At 48.9% G+C, this 12,907-nt stretch overlaps 1 protein-coding gene across 1 annotated transcript in view; it reads left to right on the forward strand.

Moving 5' to 3' along the window:
- Positions 1-12,907, forward strand: part of TMEM181 (transmembrane protein 181) — a 63,368-nt gene that overhangs the window by 27,372 nt on the left and 23,089 nt on the right. Inside the window, exons 2-4 of the mRNA XM_061428433.1 lie at positions 2,943-3,046; positions 10,143-10,198; positions 11,647-11,737. Coding sequence (XP_061284417.1) covers positions 2,943-3,046; positions 10,143-10,198; positions 11,647-11,737 — 251 coding nt within the window. The remainder of the gene's footprint in view (positions 1-2,942; positions 3,047-10,142; positions 10,199-11,646; positions 11,738-12,907) is intronic.

The raw sequence follows: 12,907 nt of genomic DNA on the forward strand, positions 1-12,907 counted from the left end.
GGGGATGTGTGGGCAGTTCAGCAAGGAGGTGGACTGGGCAGAGGGACCCCTGGGTGCCCGATCAGGAAAGGATGCCAGGAGGCACAGAGCCCGAGATGCTGGGTGGCTTCAGGGGGCGGTGGCCTGTGCAGTCCCGTGACTCCTCGCCCTGTGTTTTTCCCGTCTGTGGTGGCGTCTTGGGAGTTCTCTGGACTGGGGTCAGAAGTGCGGGCCAGCAGTGCCAGCTTGAAAGCTCTGGGTGCGCTGTTTGAAAGCGTTCAGGGACTCGTGGCAAGCAGGCCGGTGGAGGGGGGCACGTCATCAGTCTGTCTGTGGTCTGGGCGGTATCCCCTGGCCCAGGACACGGGCCGCCACATCCCTCCTGCGTGAGGTGGGGTCCTGCCACTCGGGAAGTGGGGAGCAGGGAGACAGGAGGCCCGGGGCCCAGCCCATTCCCTGCAAACCCAGGCTAGCTGGGCTGGCTGTGCGATGCCATTCGCTCACCCTGGGGGTTTATTTTGCCTCCTCCACGTCTTTTTCTTCTGTCCAGTTGGGTGAGACTTGGTTGCCGAGCTGGGAAAATAGCTAATAAATTGGATTGAAGTGGAAAGGGAAATGGCAGGTTTTTACTGAGCCCCCGAGGAGAAAATTGGAAGCAAACCTAGAGTGGTCTGTGTACTGCAGGAACTCCAGCCTTCTCACCTGCAGAGGAACTGTGCTTTTATAGTAAATCACTGATAATGCGTCTTATTGATGATATGTTTTTAAATTCAAGCATTAAATATAACTATTCTTATTCTGTCCTCTGCTTAGAGGTCATCTATTCTGAGCCATTGGAAGGCCCTTGGTGCCCTCAGAGTCCCTGAGGGCAGCGGGCGGGGGCGAGGGGGGTGTGCACGCCGTGGGTGACTTGGTGTAATTCTTTAAAACAACTTCAGGCATACGGAAGAGTGGTGAAGACTGCGGGTGTTTCTGCACACCCTCCGCCAGGCTCCCCTGCGTGTCCTCGTCCAGCATGTTTGTCAGAGCTCCGGTCCTCACTGGGGCGGTGGCCTTGACGTCTGAACATGTCTGCACATTCCCCAGCATCCAGTCCATGTAGCTTTGTGTGCTGTTATGAGCCTGGAGGGCTTCCCAGGTGGCGCTAATGGTAAAGAATCCGCCTACCAATGCAGGAGATAAAAGAGATGCGAGTTTGATCCCTGGGTCGGGAAGATCCCCTGGAGGAGGGCGTGGCAATTCCCTCCAGTATTCTTCCCTGGAGAATTCCATGGACAGAGGAGACTGGGGGGCTGCAGTCCATGGGGCCGCAAGGAGTCGGACATGACTGAGTGACTGAGCACGCATGAGTGTGGAGATGCCGCGTGCACCGGTGATCAAGTCCTCCCTCTGCAGGGTGCACTGAGGCCTCTCACGGGGGTGGGGTGTGGGTGTGTGGGTGTGACCCAGGAGACCGTCAGGACTGCCGAGGGCAGAGCTGTGGCATCTCGGACAAGAATCGGCCATCTGCCGGTTTCCCCACCTGCAAATCCAAGGACTTCCTTGCTGAGCTCGCGTCTGGCTCTAATAGTGTAAGGCTTTCAGGCTTCTTACGATCCTTAGGATCCCAAAGTTGAATTGGGATCAGGCCACTTAATTCACGAGCTCTCACTTCCCACACCCACCGGGGTTGTTTGTGGTTCCACCTTCACAGCCAAGTCCCAGATCGGAAGACACCTGTTTCTTCATTTCTTTGCCGGCCGCCCAATCTGAAAGTTCACTCACTCGGGCCTGGCAGGCCCCACAGGAGAGCGCTACGTCAGAGGACTCGGGGCCCCTTTGCTCTGGGAGGCCGCCCATCTGGGTTCCTGGCCAGCTGTGGCCTTAGGTCTGCAAGGGAGAGGGTGCGTGTGTGTGTGCTCACAGCTGTGAACTTGATAAAGAGCAAACAATCTTCCCTCCTTTCCCGGTTCAGAGCCTTAGTCTCCTCCTCCAGGGGGTTGTGTCATCCCCTGCCTGCTCCGAAGGCGTGAGAAACTCCTTCCTGCTTCCTCAGCTCCTCAGGCCAGGAAACGTTGGGTCATAAAAAGAACAAGGGAAGCAAAGCAAAGCGGAAAACCCCAGAGGCTCTGATCTCTCCGGGCTTCAGGGTCTGGGGTAGGGGGCAGCCTCCCCTTTGGGTCAGGGTCCTCGGAGCCTGCAATCCAGCCTGCCTGGGGCTGCTGGTCAAAGGTCCCTGCCACGTCCTGATTGGCCCGCCCCTGAGTAGGGAGTTCTAGAAGAGACGTGATAACCTTTCACACCACCTTTTGCTTGTGACCGAAGAAGAAAGGAGGGATGAATAAGAGGCGCCAGAGGAATGAGTGTTAGGACGGACCCTCGGGATGGGACGGCTTTCCTGTTGGCGTAAATCAGACGCCTGCAGGTGACTGGCCTAGTGGCTTCAAACCCAGACCCCACAGCGAGGGCCAGGCCGAGCTTCACCCCGACGGGTGGGGCCAGCGAGGGGTCTCAGGCTGAGAGGGACCCTGGACAGGAAGCCTGAAGCCGGGGGCTGGAAGAAGATGAGGTAGACACGTGCCTGGAAGCCCCCCACCCTGCCCCGGTCCAGGCTTGACCCTGGCAAATGATAGTCCCCATGCAAGGAGTTAGGGCCTCCTGGCCTGGGCCCTGCTCTGACCGCTGGAGGTGGGGGAGTGGACAGGGTCAGCCTCCTGCATCTCTGACCTGGTCCGCATGTACCAAGTGGACTCTGAGATACATCCTCCCCCCATGAGGGTGGGGTTGGCCTGGGGGCCCTGCAGCTCGGGGTGGCAGAGACCCTCCCCATGCCCTGCTGGGCCCAGAACACACCGAATGGCCCCCAGCCCAGCTGTGGTCACTGAGGTTATCTGGACAGTTTGGTGAGCCAGGTCGCCTGGTTTGGGGCTCCCGGGTTGGGGAGGCCCTCGCCTGCCGCCCCTCACCCAGGCTTCTCCCTGCAGGCTGGCGCCCATGCGGCTCTACACGCTCTCCAAGCATCACTTCGTCCTGGTGTTCGTTGTCTTCTTCGTCTGCTTCGGCTTGACCGTCTTCGTTGGGATCAGAGGTGAGGAACAGTTGTTTTTTTTTTTTGAAGTATAATTGATTTATAAAGTTGAGTGAGTTTCTGCTGTTCAGGAAAGTGATTCAGCCATACATATATATAAACATTCTTTTTCATGTTCTTCTCCCTAACGGTTTATCACAAGACGTTGAATATAGTCCACGTGGCATATAGCAGGACCTTGTTTGTCTATCTTGTATGTTATAGTCTGCCTCTGCTGACCCCAAACTTCCAATCCAACTCTCTCACGCCTCCCCTCCCCGCCTCAGCAACTGCAGGTCTGTTCTCTGTATCTGAGACTCTGTTTCTGTTTTGTAAATGAGTCTGTGTCGTATTTTGGAGTCCACATAAACGGGATAGCATCCGGTCTCTGTTTCTCTTTCTTATTTACTTCACTCAGTATGGTCATCTGTAGGTCCATCCATGTCGCTGCACACATCATTCCTTTCCTTTTATGGCTGAGTAGTATTCAGTTGTACATATGTGCTACAGCTTTGTCCACTCATCTGTCGCTGGGCGTTTCGGTAGTTTCCCGGCCTGGCTATTGTGAATAGAGGTGCGTGTATCTTTTTGAATTATAGTGTTGTCCCAGTATAAGCACAGGAGTGGGATTGCGCTGGGTCATATAGAAACTCTATCTTTAGTTTTTTGAGAAACCTCTGTACTGTTCTGCATATGAATTTACATCCCCATCCACAGTGTAGGAGGGTTCCCTTTTCACCACACCCTCTCCAGCATTATTTGTAGATGTTTTAATGCCAGCCATTCTGACCAGTGTGAAGTGGGACATCATTATAGTTTTGATTTTCATTTGTCTAGTAATCAGCAATGTTGAGCGTCTTTTCCTGGGCCTGTCGGCCATCTGTATGTCTTCTTTGGGCTTTCCTGTGGCTCAGATGGTAAAGAATCTGCCTGCAGTGCAGGAGACCCGGGTTTGATCCTTGGGTCAGAAAGATCCCCTGGAGATGGGAACGGCTACCCACTCCAGTATTCTTGCCTGGAGAACTCCATGGACCGAGAGAGGAGCCTGGCGGGCTACAGTCCATGGGATCGCCGAGAGTCAGACACGACTGAGCGACTTAGACCTCTTATGTCTTCTTTGGAGAAATGTCTGTTTAGATCTTCTGCCCGTTTTTTGTTTGGATTGGTTGTTTTTGTTTTTTGGGGTTTTTTTTGAGTTGTATGAACTTGTATATTTTGGAAATTAAGACCTTGTCAGTCAGATAATTTGCACATATTTTCTACCAGCTCATAGGTTGTCTTTTCATTTTGTTTGCAGTTTCCTTTGTTATGCAAAACCTTGTAAGTTTGATTCGATCCCTTTTGTTTATTTTGCTTTTATTTCTATTGCCTTGGGAGACTGACCTAAGAAAACAGCGCTATGACTTTATGTCAGAGAATGTTTTGCCTATTCTCTTCTAGGAATTTTATGGTATCATGTCTTACATTTAAAATTTTAATTCATTTTTAGTTTATTTTTGTGTACGATGTGAGGATGTGTTCCAGCTTCACTGACTTCTATGTGACTGTCCACTTGCCCAGCACCACTTGCTGAGGAGACTGTCCTTTGTGTGTTCATGCTTGCCTGCCGTGTCAGAGGTCATTGACAGCAGGTGTCCAGGTTTATTTGGGGGTCTTTACTCTGCTCCATTGATTCATATCCCTGTTTCTGTGCAATGCCACACTGTTTTGATTACTCTAATTTTATAGTATTGTCTGAAGTCTGGGAGGGTTATGCCTCCAGCTTTGTTCTTTTTCCTCAGGATTGCTTTGGCAGTTCTAGGTCTTTTATGGTTCTATATAAGTTTTAGGATTATTTGTGCTAGTTCTATGGAAATGGTTACAGGTAATTTGATAGGGATAGCATTAAATCAGTAGATTGCTTTGAGTAGTATGGCCATTTTGACAATATTTTTCCAATCTACGACCATTGGATATTTTTCCATTTCTTTAAATCATCTTCAGTTTCCTTTACCAATGTTTATAGTTTTCAGTGTACAAGTCTTTTACTTCCTTGGCCAGATTTATTCCTAAATATTTTATTTTTTTGATATGATTTTAAAAGGGATTTTTTTTTTACTTTCGCTTTCTAATATTTCATTGTTAGTGTAAATAAATGCAACTTATTTCTGTATGTTAATCTTGTATCCTGATACCTTGCTGAATTTATCAGTTCTAATAGTTTTTATGTGAAACCCTTAGGGGTTTCTATATGTAACATTATGTCATCTCTCTGTAATGACAGCTTCACCTCTTCCTTTCCAGTTTGGATAACTTGTGTTTTTCCTGTCCATTTCTCTATAATGACAGCTTCACCTCTTCCTTTCCAGTTTGGATAACTTTGCACTGTTGAGTAGACGTGGTGAGTGTGGGCATCCTTGTCTTGTTCCAAATTTTAACAAGAAGGCTTTCTGCATTTTGCCATTGAGTATCGTGTTGACTATGGGTTTATCATAAATAGCTGTTATTATGTTGAGGCGGGTTCCCTCTTTACCCACTTTGATAAGAGTGAGTAGAGGTTGAGTTTTATCGAATGCTTTTTCCACGTCTGTTGAGATGATCGTGTGGGTTTTATCTTTTATCAATATGGTATATCACATTGCATGTGTTGAACCATTCTTGTGGCGCTAGGATGAATCCCAGTTGGTCATGGAGTATCTTTTTTTTTTAATGCTATTGGATTTGGTTTGTTAATATTTTGTTGAGAATTTTTCTGTCTATACTCATCAAACATACCGGCCTGTAATTTTCTTTTTTAATAGTATCTTTGTCTGGTTTTCGTATCAGGATGATGATGTCTTTGTATACAGAGTAAATTTGAGAATGTTCCCTGAGGTGAGGAGCAGTTTTGACCTTCTTAGCATCTATAGTTACCTTGGCGCAGTGCCATTCAACTCAGCTTAGCTGTACCCCACTTGCTCTCAGCCCCTGATGACCCCATTACGGAGGGTGATGCACAGAGGGGTGACCTGGTCTTGCCCTTCACAGGAGCCAAGGCCTACGCTCAGCTCGGCAGGGTGACGCACAGAGGGTGACGCACAGAGGGGTGACCTGGTCTTGCCCTTCACAGCAGCCAAGGCCTACGCTCAGCTCGGCAGCGCTGGGTGGCCTTGACCATGTTCTGTGTGTTGGAAGAGTCTCTTTTGCTCTGGGACCTGCCCTGGGCGTTGGGGAATCCAGAACATGCTGTTTGATGGAGGAGACGGGCCATTTAACCGGTTCCAGTGCAGCAGATTCTGGGGAAGGGGTGAGAGCGGTGAGCATGGGATGAGGTAACCATGGAGGGCGGGGGGGCAGTATGCAGGCTCTGACAGCTGCTGGGTTTATCTATTCAAATGATGGATTCCGGAACTGGGAAATTAACCGTAGGAAGGGTTTGGGGACCTGCTGGGCCCATTGTGACGCATACCTGAACTAAAATCCCATTGATCACCTGGCCTCCATAAGTCCCTACTCCGGTGGACCACATCGGAATTTTGAGTCTCTTAAAATCAGCATCAGTTCAGAGCCAGTGTCCAGCAGTTCCCCAAATTAATGATCTGATTTTCCCCAGTGCACTTGTCCTAGTAGAAGACCAGAGGTTCCTCTGGGAGGATGACTGACGGTACAAGTGTTTGGCGGTGTACTGGGGTGCTTTCTTAAGGGGACCCAACCTTCCCTTTGTTCAAGGGCCTTTGGGTCTGTAAACTGGCTCGTATTTGGAAACTACTGATGGGTTATGGTTCTCTGTTTTTGTGACGTACGTTAGACCTTCGTACGCTTGACTTGAACTTTCCTGCTTATGCAGATCAAGTAAGGACTTGTTAGGCTTCCTGTGTATTTCACGTCTGGGACCACCACCATCAGTTAGCTAACGCCATAGGTCTGTGGGAATCAGATTGTCTGACTGCCATGACTCTGCTGTCCATCACGGTGAGCACACCCACCATGCCTTTGGCAGTTGGTGTCACCTCGTGGCCCCTGCCACCCCTGGGATCCACCTCCTGCCCCTGCATCTTGTTTCCCAGCTTAGGGGCCATAGTTCCCATGGTAAGGGAACTATGCAGAGCAGGACAATCACAGCGCCCTTTAAGGATGCTCGGGGCTCCCCTCACAAATGTATTTCTCACAGCAGTGGTGAAAGGCATGTCTTCTGGACTCTTCCATTAGGTCTTAAATGACAGATCCAGCCTAGCAATCCCACTCCCTAAGTCTGTGGCTCCCCCCCCACCATACACTAAACCTGGGCAGGTGCAGCATTTCTGATTCACTCACTAGAACCACCTTTGGGTCCCTGTTTTAGCCAACCACCCACTCAAACCCTGGGAGCCCTTTCCGACTCCTGAGCTGCAGCTTTTCAGTGCAGAATCTCTGCTTAGTGAACCCGTATCCATCCGGTGGGCCTGAGACGGCTTCCCATTCCTTCCACCGTCATCGCACACCGTGTTCCCTGGGTTTCTGTCTGCATAAATCAGGAAACTCAGGTCGTTCTTCAGGCACGCAGTGCGCATCCTCACGGGTCCTGTGCCTCCCCTCTGGGGCCTGCTGGGATGCGAGTCTAGTTACAGGTCTCAAGGTGAAGGGGGCGGGTCATGTGGAGAAACGGTGTGGTCCTGCATGGCCACTGCCTCCGAGGAGCCATCCTTGATTGCTTAGGTGGGGCAGGGCTGGTCCGTCAAGAGGAGGCAGGAAGGCCCCTTCCAAGGGGAATGGGGAGAGCATCCCACTGGGAAAGGACTTGTGGGAATTTAGCATGCCCAGCTTCATCAGGACCTTCCTGCGTGTCCCCAGAACAGGCTCCTGTTCACTCCCGGTCAGCGTGGTCACTTCAGCAGGGAGGCTTCCTGCGAGGCTGGCTGCTCAGCAGGGTTGTAATTCAGCCAGTTGCAGGATGAGATTCTAGTGTGATCAGAAGTCTCAGCCCTGTGGCCGTAGGAAATAAGGGTCTCCGTCAGGGCCCACACAGGCGCTTTCAGATCAGGCATGTGGCCCTTGAGCTGAGAATTCAAGTCCCTGAGCTCCTCCTTGTCTCTCACCACCTTGTCCAGTGACATTAGGAGCAACCCGCCATCTGCATTATGTTTGTTAGTTTTCCAAGAATGTTCTGAAGTGCCCTAAACAGAGTCGCTTAACTCCTTGCTCCTTGTAATAAACGGCTGATTAGGAGTATCTAATGAAAGTATTTTGTAATAAATGGCTGATTAGGAGTATCTGATGAAAATATTTTGCATATGTTCCTGGACCATCAGTGCTCATTTTACTACTGGACACACAGTCGTTAGCATCTTTAATCAGATTAGAGAATCAATTCCAGAAACCCCAGAGCCAGCGTAGAAGACTCACCTTCTCCCCGCTGATCCTAGGGAACCACTCTCGGTACCAGAATCTGTGTGAGTCAGGGTTCCCCAGAGAAGCTGAATCAGTGGGAGCTACAGAGGGCGGGGGGAGATGAAAGAGGGATACTTTATCATAAGGCCTCTGCTCTCGTGACTATGGGGGCTGAGAGCTTCCACAGTCAGCAAGCTGGAGGCCCAGGAGAGCCGACAACGTAGTTCCTCGTCTGAAGAGGGGTGAGGGCTCGTGTTACCAGCTTGAGGACAGAGGAGAAGAGAGCGAATCCTCCCTGACTCCGCTTTTGCTGTGCCCAGGCCTTCACCGATTCAGACGAGGCCCACCCACACCGGGAGGGCATCTCGCTTTACTTGGTCTGCTGATTCGGAAGGTGGTCTCATCCAGAAACACCCTCACAGACATGCCCAGAGTAGTGTTTCACCAGGTATCTGGGCACCGTGGGCCCAGTCGAGTGGAAATACAAAATCGCCATCACAAGCTCTCTGCTCCCAGTGACTTTCTGTTGATATGTGTGCTCAGTTGCTCAGTCATGTCTGACGCTTAGCAATCCCATGGGCCAGAATCCACCAGGCTCCTCTGTCCATAGGATTTTCCAGGCAGGAATACTGGAGTGGGTTGCCATTTCCTTCTCCAGGAGATCTTCCCAGTACAAGGATCAAACCTGTGTCTCTTGTGTCTCCTGCATTGGCAGGCAGGTTCTGTACCACTAACGCCAAAGAAAGTTACTTTTTAGAGTGAGGCCGTCAGGATTTCAGAGTTAGGAGCGTCTGAGGAGCCATGGAGCTTTGCAGATGAGGGAATGAGATCCAGAGAGCCTTTAGCTGAGACTCGAGTCAAGACCTCCTGACTCCCAGTTCTTAACCCTTCCTGAGAGACCAGACTGCCTCACTTCCTGGGGCAGGAGTGCACTCGGATTGTGAGTCATTTTGAAATGAGCCTGTCTGTGGGAGCCGACCTCCTTCCTGTCTCAGCCTTCATGGACATGCCCCAGAGGGTGCCCCTGCCCCGGTTGAGTCAACTCAGGCATCTCCTGCTCCAAGCAGAGGGTGGTTGGCAGCAGGCTGGGCGTGGCCGCAGGATGGCCCGGAACACCAGCAGGCTGCCAGGGGTTTGCTACAGCACAATCCAGTTCTGAGTGGAATCAGGTTTACAGGGTTTCCTTTGACGACTTTTAAGGCCGAAAAGCTCTGAAATATCACGGCGTAAGATCCTTTGAAGCTTGATTCTCTGTTATTTCGGTAAAAACCTTGAGAATATATTAGTATATATCATGCCTTCTTAAAATCCTCAATTTAATATTTTTGGAAGGTTGGATTAATTGGGTGAATGGATCAAGGTGTATAATTTTTTAGCAGAAGTCTTTATACAAACTGTGTAGACGGTATCTGTGTCATTGGTGCTTTCTTAAATCCACACACTGCAGAGAGAGCCTTCCCAGAGAGCGGGGGATGGGGAGGGGAATTGCACACGCAGTCCGTGGAAATCGTGTGTGTCGTGTGCTGTCACATTCTGTTCGCCTGCGTTGGGAGGTCATCATGTGCAGCAGAGTAGATGTTGCATGTCTGTGTTCATATGTTTATATATTTTACATACATATGTATGTGTGTTTGTGTATATGTGTGTGTGTGTACAAAGCCTCTAAAGACAGACCAGGAAAAAGACTACCTCTGTATAATATATGAGACATTCTTGGCATTTGGGAAAAAAATCAATAGATAAATTATCAATATAGTTATAACCTGCTTTTTCTTTCTCTGTTATGCTTTAGGACCCAAAGTGATCCAGACTTCTGCAGCTAACTTTTCACTAAATAATAGCAAAAAGGTAAGACTGGGTCTAAGTGGCAGCTGGTGGGCCCTGTAAATTTCTGAGTCACTAAGAAATGGTCCTGCTTAGAGGGTCAATAAGATCAACCTCCCCCTTGCCCTGCAGCTTGCTTCTCAGGCAACCCACATTTCTTACTCCACTTCAGCTGCTGGCCTCTGGGTCCTCATTTGCTAAAATTACCTTTTCTGCTGTAATTGTGACCTCAGTGCTGAGAAAGGATGGTGGTGTTACCTCTTAGGGAGCCGCAGTTCATTTCCAATGGCTGGTTAGTTCATCCTGATTCCTCTCGTGTGCAAATCTTTTTTTTTTTTTTTTTAATCTTTATTGAAATTTTCTTCATACTTTTTGTTCAAAATCCTTCAGTTCAGTCGCTCAGTCGTATCCGACTCTGCGACCCCATGGACTGTAGCACACCAGGCTTCCCTGTCCATCACCAACTCCCAGAGCCTGCTCAAACTCATGTCCATTGAGTTGGTGATGCCATCCAACCATCTCATCCTCTGTTATCCCCTACTCCTCCTGCCTTTAGTCTTTCCCATCATCAAGGTCTTTTCCAGTGAGTCAGCTCTATGCTGAAGAGCCAAAGTATTAGAGCTTCAGCAGCAGCATCCGTCCTTCCAATGAATATTCAGGGTTGATTTTCTTTAGGATTGACTGATCTTGCAGTCCAAGGGACTCTCAAGAGTCTTCTTCAACACCACAGTTCAAAAGCATCAATTCTTTGGTGCTCAGCCTTCTTTATAGTCCAATGTTCATATCCATACATGACTGCTGGAAAAACCATAGCTTTGACTCCGGAGACCTTTATGGATGAAGTGATGTCTCTGCATTTTAATACGCTGTCTAGGTTTATCATAGCTTTTCTTCCAAGGAGCAAGCGTCTTTTAATTTCATGGCTGTAGTCACCATCTGCAGTGATTTGGCAGCCCAAGAAAGTAAAATCTCTCACTGTTTGGCAGTATGGTCCCCTCTAATTTTTATTCCCAGGACCATGAAAGCTGAAAATAACAGACGTCAGTGACACCCCTGGCATGTTGATACTAAAAAAATGATTCTTGTGAATATGAAAATATTCATTGGTATCCTTCATTATTTTGTTATTTGCATCATCCTATGCACTTTAATCTTTTTTTTTTTTTCCTCCAAGGAGGCCTTTTCTTGTTATTTAAGTGGTTATATTGTCTCAACGCTGTAGGGGGTAGAAACCACCTGCTTAGATGTTGGTGAGAATCAGAAGTGAACTGCAGGAGAAAGTTAGTCCGTTCTTTTTCTGGAAGGCAGAATTTCACTTATATTGTCTAAAGGAAAACTACATGTTTTTGTTTCCAAAGCTAACATTTCAACCTTTTTTGTAAATTTGAATGTTGTATGTTAAGATGAGGCATTTGGAGACTCAGCTGAAAAAGTCACCCTGATTACTTGACTTCTGTTTCTTTCTGCCTCAGCTAAAGCCAATTCAAATATTTTCCAAACCGCTGTCTACATATAATCAGCAGCTGTGGCTGACGTGTGTTGTCGAGTTGGATCAATCAAAAGGTATGAAGCCTGACACTTTAGAATGATTTAAGGTTCAAAGAGCTTTAAAATCTTCTAGCAACTGCTCAAAGATGAATTATAATGATGGTGATTACTCTTTCTAATACCAGCAAGTTGGAAGCCACCTAAATGTCCTCCAGGGCAAGTGACAGTGCTGCCCTCCGGAAGCGCCAGGAGGCCCTCAGGGCTACTGGTCATGCTCTGGGTGCCAGGCCTCACCCAGGGGTGCTGGGCAGCCTGGCTCAAAGCCTGCATGCTGTGATGCTCCAGCGGCAGCCTCCTCCAGGGGCTTCCGGGAGAGAACTAGGTCCCGGTGCCCTAGGGACACTTGGCAGCGTCCGGGGACGCTGTGACAATACGGCTGTCACAGCTGGGGGCAGGGGCTGCTAGCAGAGGGTGGAGACCAGAGAGGCTGCTCACCATCCTGCAGCCACAGGACAGACTCCCACAGTGAAGAATTAGCTGGCCTCAAAATACTTGTGGTGCAAAGGCCGAGAGATCCTGTCCAAAGCATCCACCGTCGGCAATGACCTCGCTCTGTCCACCCAGGGCAGCTCCCCCAGAACCAAGAGCATACGCCACCTCGTTCTCTACATGCTGTGATTCAGAGAGGTGCTTCAGTTGAAAGAATTGGAAAGATAACCCAATGACTGCAGTAAATTAAGTGGAAAAAATGCTTAGAATAAAAAATCAACCCCTTTTTGTAACATTTTAGAAAAGCACTAAAAACCCGAAAGCACTACACCTTTGTGTGTCTAGAAAGCCGTCTGGAATCGTGGACCCAAACATGAAATCACAGTTTCTCGGGCAGTGGGATTATATGTTTAATACTTTACGTATATCTTTGCATTTGTGTTCCTAGATGTTTTTTTAACAATGAGCATATAATCAGAAAAATAAGAGATTATATAATCAGAAAAATAAGAAACTTATGTTTATCTTGGTATGAACTTAGATTAAAATGTATATGGGAAAGTAAAAAATATAACTTTATCAGCCATGAAATAACTTGGCCTTTTGTGAGATGGAGGTTGGCGGTGGGTCAGAGGCAGACCCTCGAGGGAGGGTGTCTGCTGGCGGGTGTCAGCTTTGCCCACTTGCAGAGGGACCTCCCTGGGCTGACACACATCCAGGCAGGCGGGCGCATCTGCTGGTGTGACCAGCCCTTGT

Source organism: Bos javanicus, chromosome 9 (assembly GCF_032452875.1).
Source record: "Bos javanicus breed banteng chromosome 9, ARS-OSU_banteng_1.0, whole genome shotgun sequence".
NCBI lineage: Eukaryota > Metazoa > Chordata > Mammalia > Artiodactyla > Bovidae > Bos > Bos javanicus.